Source organism: Neofelis nebulosa, chromosome 3 (genome assembly GCF_028018385.1).
Source record: "Neofelis nebulosa isolate mNeoNeb1 chromosome 3, mNeoNeb1.pri, whole genome shotgun sequence".
Taxonomy (NCBI): domain Eukaryota; kingdom Metazoa; phylum Chordata; class Mammalia; order Carnivora; family Felidae; genus Neofelis; species Neofelis nebulosa.
In genome coordinates, this window is record NC_080784.1 from 62,661,115 (window position 1) to 62,680,222 (window position 19,108).

A 19,108-nucleotide genomic window follows, 5' to 3' on the forward strand; every position below is an offset into this window, starting at 1 on the left:
TTCCAATGCTATTTTTTAGCTTATAGAAGTGGCCGTGCCTCACGGTTTCAGCTTAGCTTTTGAAGCACAGTAAACAATAAGTGTTAATGTTAGTAGAGACATTTTGAAGTTTTGTCTGACAGGGTTTGGAGAACATAATCATGAAATACAGAAATCCTAGGAAATTTACCTTCCCACTCCTCAAGTTAGGTTCACACAATTGTAATCATGGTGTTTTTACTTCTGCGTACATATAGAAAGGCTAACCAATAGTGTTTTGCTTCTGCGTTTGTATAGACAAGCTAACCAATAGTGTTTTACTCCTGCATACGTATAGAAAGGCTAACCAAGTTTCTGCCAATAAGTGGAGGAGTTGCTTATTATACTTACCTTTGCTTTGATTCTGGAGATTTGAATCAAAAAACAAAATTGTTGTTGAAAGTTTAAAAATTAGGGATCTTCCTATCTTTTATGTTTCCTCTAAATGTAGACATTTTGCTGGTTTGCTTGCTCCTTGGGAATAAATAGAATCTTTCAGTGTGGGACTTTTGGCCCAATCTTTCCTCCCTTGAAGAGAACAAGGGACCAGAAGAAACACTCTTCATAATTCCTGATGTGCATGTATCATCTGAACCTGAACTTCTCCAATTGGGGGTATTTCTTATAGTTGTTTTTGAAATCCCAGGTTGGCTTATTTGTGATCTAAATTGAAGCTTGAGAACAACCAATTTTTACACAAAGCTTTTTGAGACAAAAGAGATTGTGCCTGAATGAACACTTATGTGAAAATACTTTTATCTCTCATTCTGGCTAAATTCCTAAGATTTAATGAGGTGAAACCATTTTCGGGGGAAAAAAAAGCCTAGCGATGTGAGAACACAAAGAAAAATATCTAAAAATAGCTAATAGGCAAACTACTTTGCTTTTCTATGCTGTTTCAGATCCCCACAATGGCCAGACATTGACATTGCCCTTGACTTAACCAAAAGAACTAGGTTCATGTTTCACATTATGATTATAAATCTTTAGATAGCTATGGCCCCAAATTAACCCAACATGACCGTGTTAATCTTTTTTTTTTTTCCAAGATGTAAATTTCTTATTTGTAAAGCTATCTTGGAAGATGGTGTACTTCAAATAAGATAAAGCCTGTTACTTTTTTATCAAGTTTTTAATTTTAACTCCAGTATAAATAACATGCAGTGTTATATTAGTTTCAGGTGTACAATATACTGATTCAACAGTTCTATACATTACTCAGTGCTCATCATGGTAAATGTATTCTTAATAGCCTTCACCTATTTCACCCATCCCCCCACCCACCTCTTTTCTGGTAACCATCAGTTTGTTCTGTATAGTTAAGGGTCATTTTCTTGGTTTCTCTCTCTTTTTTTTTTCTTTGCTCATTTGTTTTGTTTCTTAAATTCCACATATGCATGAAATCATATGGTCTTTGCCTTTCTCTTACTGAGTTATTTTGTTTCATATTATACTCTCTACCTCCATCCGTGTTGCTGCAAATGGCAATATTTCATTCTTTTTTATGACTGCCTGATATTTCACTGTGTATATATGCCACATCTTCTTTATCCATTCATTTATCATTGGACACTTGGACTGTTTCCGTAATTGGGCAATTGTAAATAGTACTGCAATAAATTAGGGGTGCATATATCATTTCAAATTAGTGCTTTTTGTATTATTTGGAAAATACCCAGGATTGCAATTACTGGATTGTAAGGTAGTTCTATCTTTTAATGTTTCCACAGTGGCTACACCAGTCTGCATTCCTACCAATGGTTCATGAGGGTTCCCTTTTCTTTACATCCTTGTCAACACTTGTTTTTAATAGTTTTGATTTTAGCCATTCTGACAGGTGTGATGACTGTATTCTGAGGGAGCTAATTAAATATGGCTGAGGTTTTGCCATGGACATATATATTATATAATATATATATATATTATATAATATATATATTATATAATATATATATATTCTCCAATTAATCGCTGCTAATCCGTATAGATGTTGATGATTTCAAGCACTGTGTGGCGTCAACATATTGCTTTCACATTGTTGAGCTTCAGTGCTAATGATGTTAGTCTCACATCTGTTCCTCGTTCTACTTCTCTTTGATATTTTATGAGTGGAGTCACTGCTGCAATGAAAAGTTACCCACATCTTCTTGGGGGATGTCGCTGATAGCTGTACCACTTTAGATGAGTCTGAGGTGATAGTAGAAAACTTGCCTTCTTGCATTAACTACAATCATAAATGGTAGGCTTTAGAAAAGTTCACTGCATCTTACATTTGATATTTGGGAAGGCATGCCGTTTGGACATCACTTTCAAAAATGTTTTGAGGAATTCATGGTCCTTTCTAAGAAACCAGAAAAATTAAAGGACTTCGTTAGCAGTAACGAGAGGCTGGCCAATGGTGATGTTGCCCAAACATACCAACAGAAATGAACCTGGCACTTTCGATAAGCAAGTATGCTTTACCGCCTCTTTTATGTTACATATTGTACAGATATTTATATTTTTTATAACTAATCCCCACAGCACCTTTGCCATATAGGTAGGTATTTTCCCCCCAACTTTAGTCGCAGGAATCTGAGTTTTACATCGTTTTCTAAAATGATGCAGCTAAGTGCTAAAGTCAGACTTAAATTTAAGTTTTCCTGTCTCCAAATCCACCACTTATTCTCATTGTCTAGTTTTCATTGTATGTTTTGTTTTGTTATGATTCAGGAGAAATTCCAACTCCTCCCCGTGTGTGGAATGACTAATAGTCATCATCCCCAAACACCGAGATGTAATTTAAAAAACAAAAGTTATTAAATGAGTGCATTATGATTCTCAGCCAAAGTTTTGAGTCTTGAGTGGAGGAAGTTAGTTTGAAAGTTTAATGTCCAAGAATTCTATTATTCTGTAATGCTTTTACAAAGGTATTTTAAGAAGAGACTAAGTAATCAATAAGTTTTTAGTTATCCAGTTGTGTGGTCTTCCCTTCACCTGATCCTAGATAACTTATTGCAGTACCTACTAGTGGCGACAGCCATAATATACCACTGTCTTCACATAACCCTACCTCAATCTGAATATAAGATTGATAGGAATAATTTCTGAAGTTTGCTTTCATTTGAAATTGGTAAGGTGGAAAGGTGGTGATGAGTGAGTGATTAGTCACAATAAGGAAAAACTTTTGCAACAGTTTAATATTTTTTAATATTGTAATTTGAAGAAAACTCTACGCCTGATGTGGGGGCTCAAACTCACAACCCTGAGATCAGGAGTCACGTGCTTTGCCAACTGAGCCAGCTAGGCACCCCTAAAATTTTTGACTAAGTAAAATAGGGAAGTGTATTTATTTCTGTAATTAAAGTGTGCAACATTTTCCTCTTTGAACATCGGGGTTATTAGCAAAGAGGTTAGAATGAAGATTCAAAGAATCTCTACTTGACCTTTTTGGATTCCCTGGGTTCTGTAGATTTCCAATGCATTCACTTTAGTGGGTTTAAGAGTGTGGAGTTAGGAAATGTTCAATCAAGGAGCCTCACCATGATTTTCTGCTCTTTCTTACAACAGTGACAATAGCTTATTAATTTGAAGAGTTAAAGTGTGTTTTATCTACCATAAATGATGATACAGCTTATTAATTTGCACAGTTAAATATGTTTTATCTACCATAAAATGTGATATGTATGAGGGACATCTACATGGCTCTAAGGGTGGTAAAACAGTAAATACAATAGAGTTAGTCAATGTGCTTTGCTTTTTAAAAAATCTTTTCAGTATACATTGCCCCGCATTGCTGTTGTATAGTCATAGTCATATTTACTAAATGTACAGTATGTATATTGTAATGATTCTTTTCCATATTAAAGATTTCAACTTTAGGCAAGATTTAATTAGGTATGCATTTTTCTTTCAAGCTTCCAATTGCATTTTGATGAACTCCCTAGATATTCAATTATCATGTGACTGATTTGCATAAAATCTACTTATACTATATGGGCTAGCGCAGACTCACTTGGTATTATTGCTGCTCTATTGATGGTTTCATTTACTATCGTACTAGTGGAAAAATGAAGCTGTATAACTGGAAACTGGTAAGATACCTTCATAGCTTATTAGCTTAGGGTAATTATCTGCATGTCCTATTGCACATTGAATTGCAACTGAAAGTATTGCATTATAATATTTAGGTGAAGTGGCAATGAAGAATAATTAAATTATTATACTAAACATTGACTTGCACTGAAAATGAACACATTTATTGAAAAACATTTCTATAACATGCAAACAGTGTGTTCCCTTTTGATAACTATTGTTTCTCTCTTGTTCCTCTTTTTATTTTTTATTTATTTATTTATTTTTTTATAATTTGCTGCTTGCCATTGCAGGAAGTAGAGGTTTGTATTCAGCTTCTGTATTTCATATTTTATTCTATATTTATAATTTACTTACTCGTATACACTCAATTCACATTATCTTCTTCCTTAGGATGATTATTTCCACACTTGGAGTCCAGGAAAGGCCTTCGATCAGGGTAAGAATCTATTTTTTTTAAATAAAAATCATTACATATTTATAATCAGTGTACTTTAAACATGATATTTATTATTGGTTAGATTCTTAAAATACTAAATAAGAGAGCTTAGATAATGGGACAATTCATACAAAAATTAATTTCATTACAGAGCAGTAATAAGCGAATTAGGTAACATGATTATGTCAGGATGTCTTTTATGTTTAGATACATATCTTAGATTACTGATTTAGGCTTCTGAACTTTATCGTGCCCATTTTTATTAGTTGATACTAGTCACTTAATCCAGTTTTCAAGTATATTCAAGCACATTCACTAGGATATAGATTTATTTGTGCAAGATTTCAAAACGGATGACTTTATAGTCTCTGTTTCAGTTAGTAAAAACTTCCATTTAAAACAGAGCAGACTAGGGGCGCCTGGGTGGCGCAGTCGGTTAAGCGTCCGACTTCAGCCAGGTCACGATCTCGCGGTCCGTGAGTTCGAGCCCCGCGTCGGGCTCTGGGCTGATGGCTGGGAGCCTGGAGCCTGTTTTCGATTCTGTGTCTCCCTCTCTCTGCCCCTCCCCCGTTCATGCTCTGTCTGTCTCTCTCTGTCCCAAAAATAAATAAGAAACGTTGAAAAAAAAAATTAAAAAAAAAAAAAACAGAGCAGACTTGAGACACCTGGGTGGCTCAGTTGGTTAAACGTTGGACTTTGGCTCAGGTTATGACCTCGTGGTCTGTGAGTTCGAGCCCTGCGTTGGGCTCTGTGCTGTCAGCTCAGAGCCTGGAGCCTGCTTCAGATTCTGTGTCTCCCTCTCTTTCTCCCCCTCCCCTACTCATGCTCTCTCTGTCTCTCAAAAAACGAATAAATGTTAAAAAATAATTAAAAAAACATAAAACAGAGAAGACTGATAATTAGACTCAGCTGGGGTCTTAGTAAGACCCAAAAGGAAAAGCTATATATAAAACTAAGGTTCTCCCACATCCACTCACAGTTTGTGCTTCTCTTTATGTACTGGAGAAGGAAAAGCAGGAAATATACATGAGATAGGAAGATGCACATGAGAATAGAAACACCAAGCTCAATGCAATCATAAGCTATATAAGTAATTAGATTTGTTTGCTAAATTCTGTAATACTAGAACCAGAGACTCTTCCTTTTAAAGTCTGGAAAAAAAGACATTTCTGCTTTACATTGACTGAAGTAACCTTATGAAATATATTACTTCCTGAAGGAGTACCATTTAAAAATAGAAATCATTTTTTAAAATTTCTTTTTAACTTTTACTTATTCTTGAGGAAGAGAGAGAGAGAGAGAGAAAGAAAGAGTGTGAGCAGGGGAGGAGGAGAGAGAGAGGAGAGGGAGACACAGACTCTAGGTAGGCTCCAGGCTCTGAGCTGTCGGCATAGAGCCCGATGCAGGGCTCAAACTCATGGACTGTGAGATCATGACCTGAGCCGAAGTCGGATGCTTAACCAACTGAGCCACCCAGGCGCCCCAAAATAGAAATCATTTTTAGGAATGAGCTGTAATGTGTTAGTAGGGGAAGCTTGGGATACTTGGCTATGTCATTTAATATGTGTAATGAATGATTTCTGAGTGGGAACCAACCTGGGTGGACCTAGCTGGGGACTGTCATCAACATTGATGGTAATCTGCAGTGTGAAACACTCATTCATATCCTATCCTCCCTTTAATATTAGTTTGTTTCTCCTCTATACTTCATGTAATTTTACTATTATTATTATCCAGAGTGTTTATTTGTAGAGTCTACATTTTATATTCAACAAATTTGTTTTTGGATTTGGCTAATAATATAAGTCAAGCCAACTGTACTCAAAGACTGGCAATTAAAAAGCGTAATGACATGCAGACTGAGTTATATCTGCAAGCTTTCTTGGGAAATGAATTTTTATGATGGACTCATAATCCTTGAAAGATCAGAATTTTCTATGAAATGGATGTTAACACTTAAATTTGCCATACTTGGTGCATCCAATTACAATAAAGATGCATGTGTGTGTTTGATAATTTGTTGAACTACAGTTTATCGCCCATTAAGAAAAAAAAAAAAAAAAGGAGAAGAAGGAAAGATTGCTGTAGGCAGCTGCCAAACCCTGGTAAAATTGATTGTTTCATTTTCAAAGAGGTTTTTAGCCTACTAATTTGTCAAAAATATCATATTTATTGGGCAGAGGGAAGCTCATGACATGATAATAGCTAATATTTATAGAGTGTCCTATATCCAGTCACTATTCGAAGTATTCAGTATATTAGTTCATTTAATCTTTGCAACAACCTTATCCAGTAGATGAGGAAGGTGAAGTACTTATTGAGCTCCTACTCAAGATGATATTCCTGCAAAGTGGCAGAGTCAGGATTTGGATTCAGGCAATCTGACCCCTGAGACCCATGTCCTAATTACTATGTGACACTGTCACTCATACGATAGCATTAAAATGAAATAATGACATACTATTTTGAATACCAGATTTTGAAACAATATTTTGTAGATTATCAGACCCTGGGTTTTGGCTGAATGAACATGCATAGTTGATGTTTTGCATCAAAAGAAAAAAAAAAGAAAAATGGAAAAAAGTTAGATTGAGATACATGTATTTGTTTTCTATTTGTTTTGGCTTTTAGTCCTATTAACTAACCTATCTGTAGACCATACTGAGGAGTGACAAAAATTATCCTATTCTCATTTAGCTCTAAGGTAGATAGTTCACATCATTTGGATAGAAGAGCTTGAGATATGCTGATTTCCAATGCTTCTTGTTTTTTTATGAGGAAGAGATCTTCTGTTAAGTACTAGTTTCAAAATATGATTGAATTTTTGAACATAAAATAATTTATGACTTTTTATGAGTAGTTTTTAAATATATCTCTCATGGTGTATGGACATCGATATCACACCAATATAAGTTGATTTTCTGCAGTTTCCTTTTTGGGGGTATCTACCTATTTCTTGAAAAGAATGAAGAAAAAAGTTATCTTAGCATTATATTTTATATGCTGATATTATACCATTTTTACAGTATCTTTTAAATTATATTTTACTTACTTTTCAATAGACTGGTCCAGAAAATATGCAGAAATTAAAGTACTACTCATGAAAATATTAATATTTCATGACAGAAATGGCATTTCTCATCACCGAACCGTTTCTACATATATGCATAAATATGCACATGCATACATAAATAAGCATACATATATTTGCATATGCATAGATACACACATATTTGCAGCTACAAGCTTTCTTCTAGGTAAAACTCAGATGGCTGTTCATATATAGCTTATTTATCTTGTGGTTTCACTGTGACAAATTTTCTTTTTTTTAAAGTTTACTTATTTGCTTTGTTGGCGGGGAGGGGCAGAGAGAGCAAGAGAGAGAAACCCAAGCAGATTCCACACTGTCAGTGTGGAACCCTGAGGTGGGGCTCAAACTCAGGAACCATGAGATCGTGACCTGAGGCAAAATCAGGAGTTGGATGCTTAACTGACTGAGCCACCCAGGTGCCCTGACACATTTTTTATCTTGTGTGTTTCCTTTCATAAGTCAGAATGTTTTTTACATTGATTTCATTTTACCACTAAAACAGTAAGAGTTGGGGGAAAATGTAATAGTTTCAACTGAGTTTAAGTAAAACTATTTTGGTGATGGAAAAATCTGCTTTACCATAAAGTAAAGCATACTGGTGCCAAATATAAATTTCTTTGTATTTCTCCACATGGAATTTTCTGTGCCATTATTATTTTTTTTTAAGATTATTTATTTATTTTTGAGAGAGAGACTGAGCACAAGCAGTGGAGGGGCAGAGAGAGAGGGAGGGAGACACAAAATCCAAGGCAGGCTCCAGGCTCTGAACTGTCAGTGTAGAGCCTGACACAAGGCTCAAACCCATGAATGATGAGGTTGGCCTGAGCCAAAGTTGGATGCTTAACTGACCGAGCCACCCAGGCTCCCCTATGCCATTACTTCTATTCATTAGTGTGGCTAATCGTGAGTTGACAGAATAGAATTGAAAGAAGTTTTAATGAGGATTTGTATCTTCTTGAATATGACATGAAGATTTAATGTTTATTGTGACAAACTTAAAGGAGAAATGCATAGATGAACCTAGATAAACATTTTAAACAATTCAGTAAATTCTTTGAATAGATAGGCTAGAGTTGTAAAAAGCCATTTTTTTTCCTTTCATGCCATTAACGTAAAATTGTTTCTGGTCATGGATTAATTTTTATTTATAATAGATAAGTCACTGAATTTTTTTATAGGAATTCCTGTCAGTTGCTTAGAGAATCTACTTGTACTAAAGTGCTATATGTACAAGGATCACCTTTTATTAAAAAAATTATTTTCTCCAGTATATGATATCCAGTTGCCTGGAGATAAAATAGTTGGAAGCAAAATGTGCTTTGCGTATATTTCCCTAATTTTACTATCTAATCCGGCTTGGAGTTGTTCCACTTGGTATCCACTATGGCAGCGAATTACAATCAGTAGACTAATAATAAAGATGCTGAATTAAATAGATTGAGAGATTTCAAGACAAATCAGTTTCACATTGTTGATGTGTTTCCCCTGCTCAGGCAGATTTCTGGATTATGGAAAGAAGGGTGAGGAGTGTGACTACTGACAGATCAGCATACTTTAGCCACTTCACAGACCCTCGTCAGGGGCTTTCTTCCTAAATCTGGAACTCTGTGCAAAGGGCAGCCTGAATTCTACTGGCTCATTAGTGGCATGTAAATCAACACAAGTTCCTCCAGAAGTTGTGTGGTAGGAGACCACTGCTAAACTTAAACTGCTGAGTCTAGGCAGGAGAGACAGACGCGTGAACAGCTAACCTGGTATCTATATAAGCCATTCTTGCAAGGATTGGTGGAAAGTTAAAACAAAGACTCAGCTCTTTCAAAGGACAGTGGGATGCTCAGCCATATACTTATTCATTGTTTCTCTGTTATCAGGATCAGTTATTAGAGTTTCATCTGCTCCCCATAAATCTCCCCATCCTTTGCAAAACATCTCACATATACAAACAGTCACATCCTGACATGTCCCTTTGCAATCAGTCTCTGGCTACAAAGGAAAAGCTGTTGAGATTTCCTCCGGAACTTTTATTCCCTTCGATGAACAGAGCTATTCATTGTATTATGGCTATAATTATTTTTGAAACTGAGAAAGACTAGTGTTTGGAAAATGCACCACCGACTTATCTTTCCCTCTTTAAAATACTTGAGCATACTTTTTAAGGCATAGTATATGTGGATTGCACAATGTAGGTATTGCCTCTCTCCCAGATGACTTTAATTTTCACTTGTTTATATGAGGATCTTTAGTTTTCATTGTCTTAGATGGTATTTATTGATAGTAGTCTGAAACAATAGGTAGGTCTGATCCATGCTTCACAATAGAGGCATGGTAGTACCATAATGCTGCTTTGTTTGAGCACTTGGGGCTTTTGGCATTTTTCTAGTGGAAGAATTGGTGTTCTCAGAATTGAGATTCAGTGGGGACAATATGCAAAGATAATTATATGATCATAATATTTTCTAAAAATGCTTTCAATCATTTAAAATGTAAATTCCGAACCATTAATTGATCTGAATCGTTATTTGATCAACTCCCAAGAATTGATTCAGTATTTTTCATCATTTTGGACAAATTACTTGTCAGGTATTCAAGTGCTAATAACCATGTCATTTTACATCATACATTATTTATATTATCCTTGTTGAAACTTTGGCTTATAGGAGCCCTCTAGAAAACCTGCAGAAAAATAATATTCAACTTAGAAACTAATAGTTCATGTTCATTTGCTCTATGTTGGGTTTAGTACATAAGAGCTACGTAGTGATTCTAAGTGAGAAATGTACTTTCTTTTCCTATCAAATTTTAATGTTTAAATACAAGAATGTTATTTAACTTGTTTTGCCCAACAATCTAGGAAAATAAATACAGGAATATTTCATAAAATATAGGAATCAGAATCTTACATTGCTGTGTTGTGTTAGTGTTACTTTATTCATTGGATAATAAGCATTGTGTAAAGGATTATATTTTTAATTTACAAGATAAAATGAAGATTAATAATACTTCATTTGGTTCATATCACAGACGCCTACATACATGTTTAAGAAGGCAAATTATATTTCTTTCCTTTTAATGACCTTATGTGTTACTAAATTATGACTCAAATTTATAGAGCAAGAGATTGATTAAATATACTTCAAAGACTTTAAGAAATAAGATTCTTATCTCAGACCTTGTTAACCTAACAGAGTAATAAGTATTGTGAATATTGAAAAAAAACAGTAGATACATATGGAAGTCATATTTTTTAAAGTTTATTTATTTTGGGAGAGAGATAGAGAGAGAAAACGTGAGTGGGGGAGGGAGAGAGAGGGAGAGAGAGAGAATCCCAAGCAGGCTCTGCTCTCAACGCAGAGCCCGACATGGAGCTCTAGCCCATGAACCGTGAGATCATGACCTGAGCCGAAAACAAGAGTGGGATACTTAACCAACTGAGGCACTCAGGCACTCAGGAAGTCATATTTTTTTTAAAAAAATTTTTAATGTTTTTATTATTATTCTTTTTGAGACAGAGAGAGACAGAGCATGAGCAGGGGAGGGGCAGAGAGAGAAGGAGAAACAGAATCCAAAGCAGGCTCCAGGCTCTGAGCTGTCAGCACAGAGCCTGGCAAGAGGCTAGAACTCATGGACTGTGAGATCATGACGTGAGCTGAAGTCGGACACTTAACCGACTGAGCCACCCAGGCGCCCCAGGAAGTCATATTTTTAACAAGAATCTTCCACTGACTAGAGAGGTAATGTTTAGTCCTGCCTGCACATGAAAATTACTAAACATTCATGTAAAAAGCATGATCTGGGACTGATCCTGCACACTTTGTGTCTGCCTCTGTGTGTGTGTGTTTTAAATAAAATCTATCCGAATGAGTGTGAATGTGTTTGTCTTTTAAAATCTGCAATTTTTATTTTGTGCAGATACAGTGGGGAATCACAGGGTATAAATAATTACTTATCAAAATAATTCTTCTCAGTGATTCTGTTTGCAGTACAAAGAGATACTTCTGGTGTTGGTGGTATAGTGGTGAGGATAGCTGCCTTGCAAAGAGATATTTTTGTCCAGATAGCTTTATTTTGAAGGCAACCACAAATGTCAGGGAATTTTAAATAACCTATTCACCTTTTCAGATAGGGTACCAGAAACAAGTGCTAAAAGGGTTTAGGAATGGGTTTTGGGAATCAAGGAAACCCCCCCAAAATAAAAATCATCATTACCACTGAACAAGTACTTCCTATGTGTCAGATATTATATATGAGGCAATCATTGTACTAATCTTAAAAAGTGGATATACTCTTTAATTTGCAAAAGAAACTGAAGTTGAGAGGGGTTGATGAAGTTAACAAAACTAAGTGTTGTGGCCGGGATTAAAATTTTATTAGTGGATTAGAAGTCTATTTTCTCTTTCAGTATGCAATATGGCTTTAGATTTAGCTCATCTGTATGCACATTTTTGGTCTGTTTCTCAACTCAGAGATACATCGTTTTCATGCAAAGACATGGTAGGAATGACACAGGGGAACGTAGGTAGCTAAAAGGTCAACCATCAGGTACACATTGGATCACATTTAGAATTGCTCCTACCAAGGAAAGGATGCGTTTATAAATTTTATTCTAATTTTCAGAGTGTAGGAATATAGATTTTTAAACTCACTTATATAATTGTTATCTAATAAGTACAAGTGTTGTTGCATTGGGGTGTATTTCTTTTTTTTTTTTAATTTTTTTTTAACGTTTATTTATTTTTGAGACAGAGAGAGACAGAGCATGAACGGGGGAGGGGCAGAGAGAGAGAGAGGGAGACACAGAATCCGAAACAGGCTCCAGGCTCTGAGCTGTCAGCACAGAGCCCGACGCGGGGCTCGAACTCACGGACCGTGGGATCATGACCTGAGCCGAAGTCGGTCGCTTAACCGACTGAACCACCCAGGCGCCCCTACGTTGGGGTGTATTTCTATCGCCTGGGAATAACTTACAGCATATCTGTGAGACAAGAAAGTCTTTCAAAGATGTACAAAAGCTTCTGAGGAGTTCCTTCTTGGAAGTTACTTTTCACTGAAGTATCCTGGCCACAGTTCTCACCCCACTTCCTTATGTGAAATGTGGAAAAGAAGTGTATGTGTTTGTAGTGCATTAAAGCATTGGCATTGAAACTTAGAGGCGGTTTTGTCCAGCCACTCATACGTTAAGGGACTTTTGCCCTCTTAACTGTCTCCTATGTCCAGCCTTGACTTTCCACTTAGATATGCCGTTCCATCTTCACCAAACACTTATTATTTGAAAATTGCTTCTTAAACTAAAATCTGTTTTCTTGTGTCCAATTCTTGGCCCTGTATTCTTGATCAAGAGTGAGTAAATTCAGCCTTCTACATGAAAATTATTTGAATATCTGTAAGTAGCCAGTATGGTACTCTTTTTAGAAGACTTTAAATTGGTTAATTAATCAATTAATTTTAAAATTAGTGAAAAATTTTTTATGAGAATACTCTGTTGCTCATCATATAGACACATTAGCCACAGTTTCTTTCAGTTCTAACATTTCATAAATACGTTTTTTCATAGATTGGCAATTTTGCTATTTAGTCCTAGATATTTTTTTTCTCTCCTCTTAAGCATATTTCTTGATAATTCTACCAGGCTTTCCTCCTTTGTGCATTAATTGCATGACATAGCTGAAGTAAATGGTTGATCGGCAGGAGAGTTGAGTGGGCATTTGACTGGGTTATCTAGACATGAGTTTGAATCACTATTATGGCAATACAGGCTATATTACCTTATGCAAGTAATTTCACCATTATAGAGTTGTTTTCTCTTAATATGAGTAAGTTCCTAATTCACATAGTTGTGAAACAATATAATATGAGTAAATTCCTGATTCACATAGTTGTGAAACTGAATAAAAAATTTTGCAAAACCTATGCATTCAGTAATATGTGAAATGTTCAGTAAGTGTTTTTCCTTCTCTCTCTCCTATTTCTTCTGAATGAAATAAGTAAACTTTTACTGCTTTTATGTATTTGAAAACACGTTTTGTCCTAACATAGGAATTTGTTCATTCTATGTAGTATTTCAATAATCAGAATGGCCATATAAATTATTGGACTTAATACTCCTGAACAATAGTTACTTTGGGAGTTTTTATGAAAAATTTATCTTCCTTGACACATTTGAAGGAATTTGTAATTTTTAAGACTTTGAGTGAAACAAACTGTTGCTTTACCAAATTAAGTAACATACCTTACAGTTTTGTCATTAACATGAGATGTATTAGGCTTGTAGGTGGCACATGTGTGTGCTAAAAAAGAATACCAGTGGTGGAATCAATAATTCATGTTTTGTTTTTCCAGCTTTTCCAATTGTTAATATAAAACTCAATTTTATACAATTAAAAAACAGACTTCATGAAATAGTAATATCAGAAAGTCTCCTTTGCTTTATTATTATTTTTTTAACTTTAAATAATAAAGATATTACTAAGGCTTTTTTTTTAATTTTTTTTTTAACGTTTATTTATTTTTGAGACAGAGAGAGACAGAGCATGAACAGGGGAGGGGCAGAGAGAGAGGGAGACACAGAATCCGAAACAGGCTCCAGGCTCTGAGCTGTCAGCACAGAGCCCGACGCGGGGCTCGAACTCACGGACCATGGGATCATGACCTGAGCCGAAGTCGGACGCTTAACCGACCAAGCCACCCAGGCGCCCCTACTAAGGCTTTTTAAAAATAGACTTTATTTTTCAGGCCATTTTATTTTATTTTTTATTTATTTATTTATTTTTTCTTTCTTTCTTTCTTTCTTTCTTTCTTTCTTTATTTATTTATTTTTTAATATATGAAATTTACTGTCAAATTGGTTTCCATACAACATCCAGTGCTCATCCCAATAGGCCATTTTAAATTTATAGCAAAATTGAGCAGAGATGCCCACATACCCCCTTTGCCCAGACACATACACAGTCTTCCCCATTGTCAACATCCTCCACCAGAATGAGGAACCTGCACAGACACATGGTAATCACCTAATGCCCCTAGTTGATGTCATTGTCATTGTGTTATACATTCTGTAGGTTTAGACAAATGTAGAAAGACACGAATCTGTCATTATGGTATCATAGAGTGTATTTACTGCTCTAAAATCCTCTGTGCTCTGCCGATTCATCCCTCCCTTCCCCTAACCACTGGCAATCACTGATTATTTTACTGTCTCCATAGTTGTGCCTTTTCCAGGATGTCATATAGTTGGAGTCATGCCATGTGTAGCCTTTCCAGACTGACTTTGTTCACTCCCAGTATGCATTAAGTTTCCTCCGTGTATTTTCATGGCTCGATAACTCATTTCATTTTAGCATTGAATAATATTCCACATAGGTTATGTATTCATGCACCTACTGAAGGACTTCTTGGTTGCTCCTAAGTTTTGGCAATTATGAATAAAGCTGCTATAATCAACTGTGTGCAGGTTTGTTTTTTTTTTTTTGTGGACATAAGTTTTCAATTCAATTGGATAAATACCAAGAAGTGTGATTGCTGAAACATATGGTGAGTGTATGTTTATTTATGTAGCAAACTGCCAAACTGTCTACCAAAGTGGCTGTACCGTTTTGCATTCCCTCTAGTAGTAAATGAGAATTCACACCACTTATTTGCATAAGTTGCTTGCCCTTTAGGTATTTCAGACTGCAACCCTTTCAAAGCATCAGGAAATAAACCATCAACTGTTTGCCCATTTTATCTAGAAATTCTGTGTACGTGTTCAGAACCACTTGATTATTTCTGATTATATGCGAGCCCATCTTTTTAATCTTAAGGAAAATATTTTACTTTATAGAAGGTGTTTTAAATATGAAAAGTTCTTAAATATGGGTTATTTTTCCTTCCACATATTAATTTTGGATATGTTGGTAGATCAGGGATATTATAATCAAGCCACTCCTCAAACTCACCTGGGGAGTATTTTGTGTACATAACTTCATACCTTGCCCACTGCATTGTCAGCTCAAGGAGTGGATCCCTTCCCTGTACTTTCTACTTCTCACAAACTCTCCAACAAATGCATTTGATCTTGACCTGTTCTGAGCTCAAGTTAAAAAAAAAAAAAAAAAGGTTACATAACTCCTTATTCTATTCCTTGTTTTTATTCTCAATGCTACAAGTAGCAAATACATTGCATTATCTGTTACTTTGGGATATTTATTACTACGTCTGCTATATCTAATTAAATGACTAGAGAAAAGCCTAATGAGTGGAAGAATGGGAATTTGAGTATGATTTTGTCTCATTCAAATACAAGCAGATGAGTTTGGTTATTTGATACAGTACTTATTTTTGAAGAAGTTATACTTTATTGTGTTTAAGTTATAATTTACATTTATTATTTAGTTTATTGACAGCAATTTGACTTCTTTAAAGAGCATTTTCCCAGGATTTTCATGTACATTGTTTCATTTGACCTTCACTCACACACAAAATCTTTCAAAGTTTACAAGGGGAGTAAGACTGTTGTTAATTGTAACACATGAAGAAACTGGAAGTAATTTGGGTTTTGTTTGCTCAGGTTACATCAATATTCATAAATGCAATTGAAATTAGTATTCAGATCTAGATATTAATGTTGTTGTTTTCTAACATGTTTTTGTTGTTTCTGTTCATTTATTAATGGTTTAATAACAAAACAGCCTACTAATTTAGCTCACTTTGTTAAAGTGTAATTTTCAAGTGTCTAAAAAAAGCTGCCATTTGTTGAAGACTTACTACATACTATGAGCATTTAGCTTTTATCTCACCCAACTCTCAATATGAACTTTCATTTTTATTGCTTTTATTTTGCTCCCATTTTTATTCCTTTCCATGCTCCCATTACACTGAGGGGGAAAATTGATGTTTAGTGAATGAAAATAATTTGCCCATGATCATACAGCTATTCGGAGTAAGAACCAGAATTCATATCTATTTCATTTGATTCCAAATTCTGAGCCTTCTCTGAATCATGACTTGAATCAGCTTTTATGCGGCATGGGGAGAGGGGGGATCTAGCTATTTCCATGATTATTCATTGCAACTTCAAGTTAAACTTCTTAAAGAGGTTGCTGTTGCCACTAAAAAGAAGGATTGAATTCCTTCCACTTAGTGTAACTTTGCACAGAATCATTTAATCCAATGCATTTGGCTTCTAATTTCTGATCTTTAAAACGAAAGTTTGCAGGGGTGCCTGGGTGGCTCATTCGGTTAAGTATCCGACTTCGACTTCGGCTCAGGTCCTGATCTTGTGGTTCCTGGGTTCCAGCCCCTCGTTAGGCTCTGTGCAGACAGCTCAGAGCCTGGAGCCTGCTTCAGATTCTGCGTCTCCCTCTCTGACCCTCCCTGACTCAGTCTTTCTCTTTCTCAAAATAAATAAATAAATAAATAAACAAACATTAAAAAAAGTTAAAAAAAATAAAATGAGAAGTTTGCAGAGAATGATTTCAAAGCTTTCTTGTAGTCCCTAAGTTTCATTTTTTCTGGTATTCTGTAAGTCCTGTTAATGGCATGTTAATGAATACATCTTTGAATATAAATGTTGACATGTAACAGTTCTGCCAATAATTTTTATTCATATTACTTTTTAAAAAGAGTAGCAGTTTTTCATTAGAAAGATTAATTTAGTTTTCAAGAGAACTTGGCAAAAGTAACATTTTAGAATAATATTTGGAGAAAACTTGGTTAGCAACTTACTTTATCAAATTTATTTTAAAATGCTTTATCATCAGCATATAGCTGGCTGACTGAATATCAGTTAGTATTTATTAGGTTTGTACATTTTACAATGTTCTTATATGTTTCATATGATTCAGTTTCATATGATTGGAAGAATGGGGCTTGCTGTTGTTAACTTCATAGTTACTTTACATCATTTATCACCTAGTCCTGTGCCTTCCCACTACAGTATAAAATTATTACCTACTATTTTTTTTTTAGAGAGAGAGAGAGAGAAAGAGAAAACACCAGTAGGGGAAGGGGTAGAGGGAGAGAGACATAGTAGGAGGGAGAGAGAGAATCTTAGACTTCGCCCTCAGCACAGAACCTAATGCAGGGCTTGATTCCCCAAGCCATGGAATCATGACCTGAGCTGAAATCAAGAGTCAGATATTCAAGTGACTGAGCCACCGAGGGGCCCCTTACTTACTACTTTTAACCATCATTATAAACACAAACTAATTATGGCCATTCTGCAGTGGAGATGGTTGTATAACCAGTTACATACAGAACATTTAGAAGTTAAAATAAATTTTAGTGCAAGATAGGAAACAACATGTTTAAAATTCGAAACTTTAATGCAGAACAGGAAGCAACATTATTTTAGGAAAGTTTTATGGGCTTGGAAATCAGGTAGTATTGGGTTTGAGTCTGGGCTGTACTATTTATAGCCCTTCAAATTTGGATAAGTTAATTAACCCAAGGCCAAAGGTAATGTTTGCAGATTAACATTTAACTTAAACCCTGAAGGCTCTCAAGAGATAGTTAATAAAGAGACAGGGAAGAGGATATGTAAGAAAACTCATAGGCTGTTGTTTAGGTTCCAAACATCTTAACTGTTTGCATAACACTGTGATATATATATTTCACACATTTAAAAAATATTTCCTCTTTTCTGTGGAATATTAATAACTGGATTTATAGCTGGTTTATAGCTAGTTCGGGTGCATCTTTTAAGAATTTTGCAAACTGTAACTTTTTTTTCTCAACAACACTCTAAAATGTTAAGAATTCTTATCAAAAAAGAGACAACCCAAAACCAGACTCTTAACTATAGAGAACAAGCTGATGGTTACCAGAGAGGAGGTGGGGGATGGATGAAATCCGTGAAAGGGATTAAGAGAGTACATTTTTCATGATGAGCACTGAGTAGTGTATGAAAGTGTTGACTCACTTTATTGCATACCCGAAACTAATATAGCACTGTATGTTATACAGCGTATGTTAACTATACTGGAATTAAAAAAAGGAATTTCCATCAAACAAGGAATGAATGACCATATAAATTCCTGCTTAGTTTTGACACTCTATACTGCAAATTTTGTGTAAATTTTGAGCACTATTTTGTAGTAAATGAAGGTAGGAACCACACCTATGCATAAATTTATATCCCCAACCCATTTTAAATCAAAAACTTTGAGAAGAAAATAGAGCTTTTATACACACACACATATATAATTTTATATGTATATGTATATGTATATGTATATGTATATGTATATGTGTGTGTGTGTGTGTAGTCTGCTGTTAGTCCTAGAAGTAAACTGTTTCTATTAGCAAGGCTCTCATTATTAGATTTTAATGACTATTGTCTCTTATAAGCTAAGAGTCAGTAGTATGGGTTGAATTGTGTGCCTCAACAACATTATGTTGAAGGCCTAGCCCCCTCATACATGTAAATGTAAGCTTAATTGAAAATAGAGTCTTTGTAGCTATAATCAAATTAAGATAACATACTAATTTAGGATGAACAGTAATCCAACATG

At 35.1% G+C, this 19,108-nt stretch overlaps 1 protein-coding gene across 3 annotated transcripts in view; it reads left to right on the forward strand.

Moving 5' to 3' along the window:
- Positions 1–19,108, forward strand: part of SPOCK3 (SPARC (osteonectin), cwcv and kazal like domains proteoglycan 3) — a 491,866-nt gene that overhangs the window by 168,773 nt on the left and 303,985 nt on the right. For all 3 annotated transcript variants that reach the window (XM_058720948.1, XM_058720947.1, XM_058720946.1), the window contains exon 3: positions 4,486–4,531. In XM_058720948.1, coding sequence (XP_058576931.1) covers positions 4,486–4,531 — 46 coding nt within the window. The remainder of the gene's footprint in view (positions 1–4,485; positions 4,532–19,108) is intronic.